Source organism: Babesia bigemina, scaffold Bbigscaff_63021 (assembly GCF_000981445.1).
Source record: "Babesia bigemina genome assembly Bbig001, scaffold Bbigscaff_63021".
Lineage (NCBI taxonomy): Eukaryota > Apicomplexa > Aconoidasida > Piroplasmida > Babesiidae > Babesia > Babesia bigemina.
The window spans coordinates 2,634-4,530 of record NW_012237078.1 but is presented as its reverse complement, the minus strand read 5'-3'; the positions used below and the strand labels follow the sequence as shown (position 1 = coordinate 4,530).

General features: G+C 50.6%; 1 protein-coding gene across 1 annotated transcript; it reads left to right on the top strand.

The window, feature by feature from the left end:
* Positions 1-78: 78 nt before the first annotated feature.
* BBBOND_0001780 (hypothetical protein, conserved) lies at positions 79-765 on the top strand (the record flags this gene model as incomplete). Its single annotated transcript, XM_012915018.1, has 1 exon — positions 79-765. One exon carries the CDS (start codon positions 79-81, stop codon positions 763-765), a length of 687 nt encoding a protein of 228 aa, XP_012770472.1.
* Positions 766-1,897: the final 1,132 nt, after the last annotated feature.

The following is a 1,897-nucleotide window of genomic DNA, read 5'->3' as shown; positions in this document are numbered from 1 at the left end:
AAAGCGACGGACGTCTTAGGCGCTTATGGCACAGTCAGAGTAGTCATAATGCAGTAATCATATTCCAAATCGGCTGATATGTCGAGCCTCGCGATGAGTCAGTCATGTATGCTTGCAATCGAAGATAACGTCCACTGCGGGCCGTACCTGCAGACCCTATTCTGCGACACGTACTACTACATCGCAGCTAAACATACTAACGTGTATCTCTCATGGGCCGTTTATCTACCATGGACACTGTATGACTATCTTAAATCATTGTTTGATTCATTCAGCAGTATCTCTTGCCAAGATTGGGGATGCAGCACATGCGTCGACGGCAGCTCTTGTAAACCGGGCAAGCACGGCGATGGCTACGGCTGCAAGTGCCGATCGCTGGTGGGATGCCGCGGTGTGATGAGCATTTTATACAGTTACGGCTTCACATTTGGCGACGTCAAAAAATTGTTATCCGGTGATCAAAGAAGATACTGCCGTAACCTGTACGCGCAATTACAAAACGTACTAAAATCGCAATATTTCACCAAATTATTTGAGGAATGTGACAACTTCATTTGGACTATCAGACAACCCTTCTCCTACCTTGTCCTTACCCTCTGGCTCCTCTCTTTCCTGTACCTCATCCACATCATGGTCATCCGCCTAGACCTCCTCCACATCAAATCGCATCTACATAGTCCCTCGAGTCATAGGATTGCTGCTCAATCACTACTCGCCGCTGCACGTGTTAACAAGCTTAACAGAGTGTTTTACCTGCAGCCATAATCGTACTCACGTGTTTACTACCTACACTCACCTAGCATATCACCTACTCACCTAACTCATGAATTGTACTTTAATCTGTTGCATCACTCACTAATCGTTGTATGTGATTGTGTAGTAGTTAACTAAAGTGCTGCCCAAAGTGCTGACCAAGGTGCTGACCAAAGTGTTGACCAAAGTGCTGACCAACGTGTTGACCAATGTGTTGACCAATGCCATGACCAAAGTGGTGACCAACGTGCTGACCAAGGTGGTGACCAACGTGCTGACCAAAGTGCTGACCAACGTGTTGACCAAAGCGGTGACCAAGCACCTGACCAATGCCATGACCAAGCACCTGACCAAGTTAGCGGTCACGGCAGCGATGTCATGGTTACGGCAGCGATGTCATGGTCACGGCAGCGAGGACATGGTTACGGCAGCGATGACATGGTTACGGCAGCGATGACATGGTTACGGCAGCGATGACATGGTTACGGCAGCGATGACATGGTTACGGCAGCGGTGACATGGTCACGGCAGCGATGACATGGTTACGGCAGCGATTACATGGTCACGGCAGCGATGACATGGTCACGGCAGCGATGGAATGGTTAAGCAGCGATGACATGGTTACGGCAGCGATGACATTGTTATGGTCACGGCAGCGATGACATGGTCACGGCAGCGATGACATTGTTATGGTCACGGCAGCGATGACATGGTTACGGCAGCGATGACATTGTTATGGTCACGGCAGCGAGGACATGGTCACGGCAGCGATGACAGGGGATTCAGCAGCGATGACATGGTCACGGCAGCGATGACATTGACACGGCAGCGATGACATGGTCACGGCAGCGATGACATGGTCACGGCAGCGATGACATTGACACGGCAGCGATGACATGGTCACGGCAGCGATGACATGGTCACGGCAGCGATGACAGTGACTCAGCAGCGATGACATGGACACGGCAGCGATGAAATGGACACGGCAGCGATGACATGGTCACGGCAGCGATGACATGGTTACGGCGACGATGACATGGTTACGGCGACGATGACATGGTCACAAGTGGTCATATATTCACTGCAGCGATGACATGGTTACAAGTGGTGATTATTATCCACTCCACATCGCTCCCTAACCCAC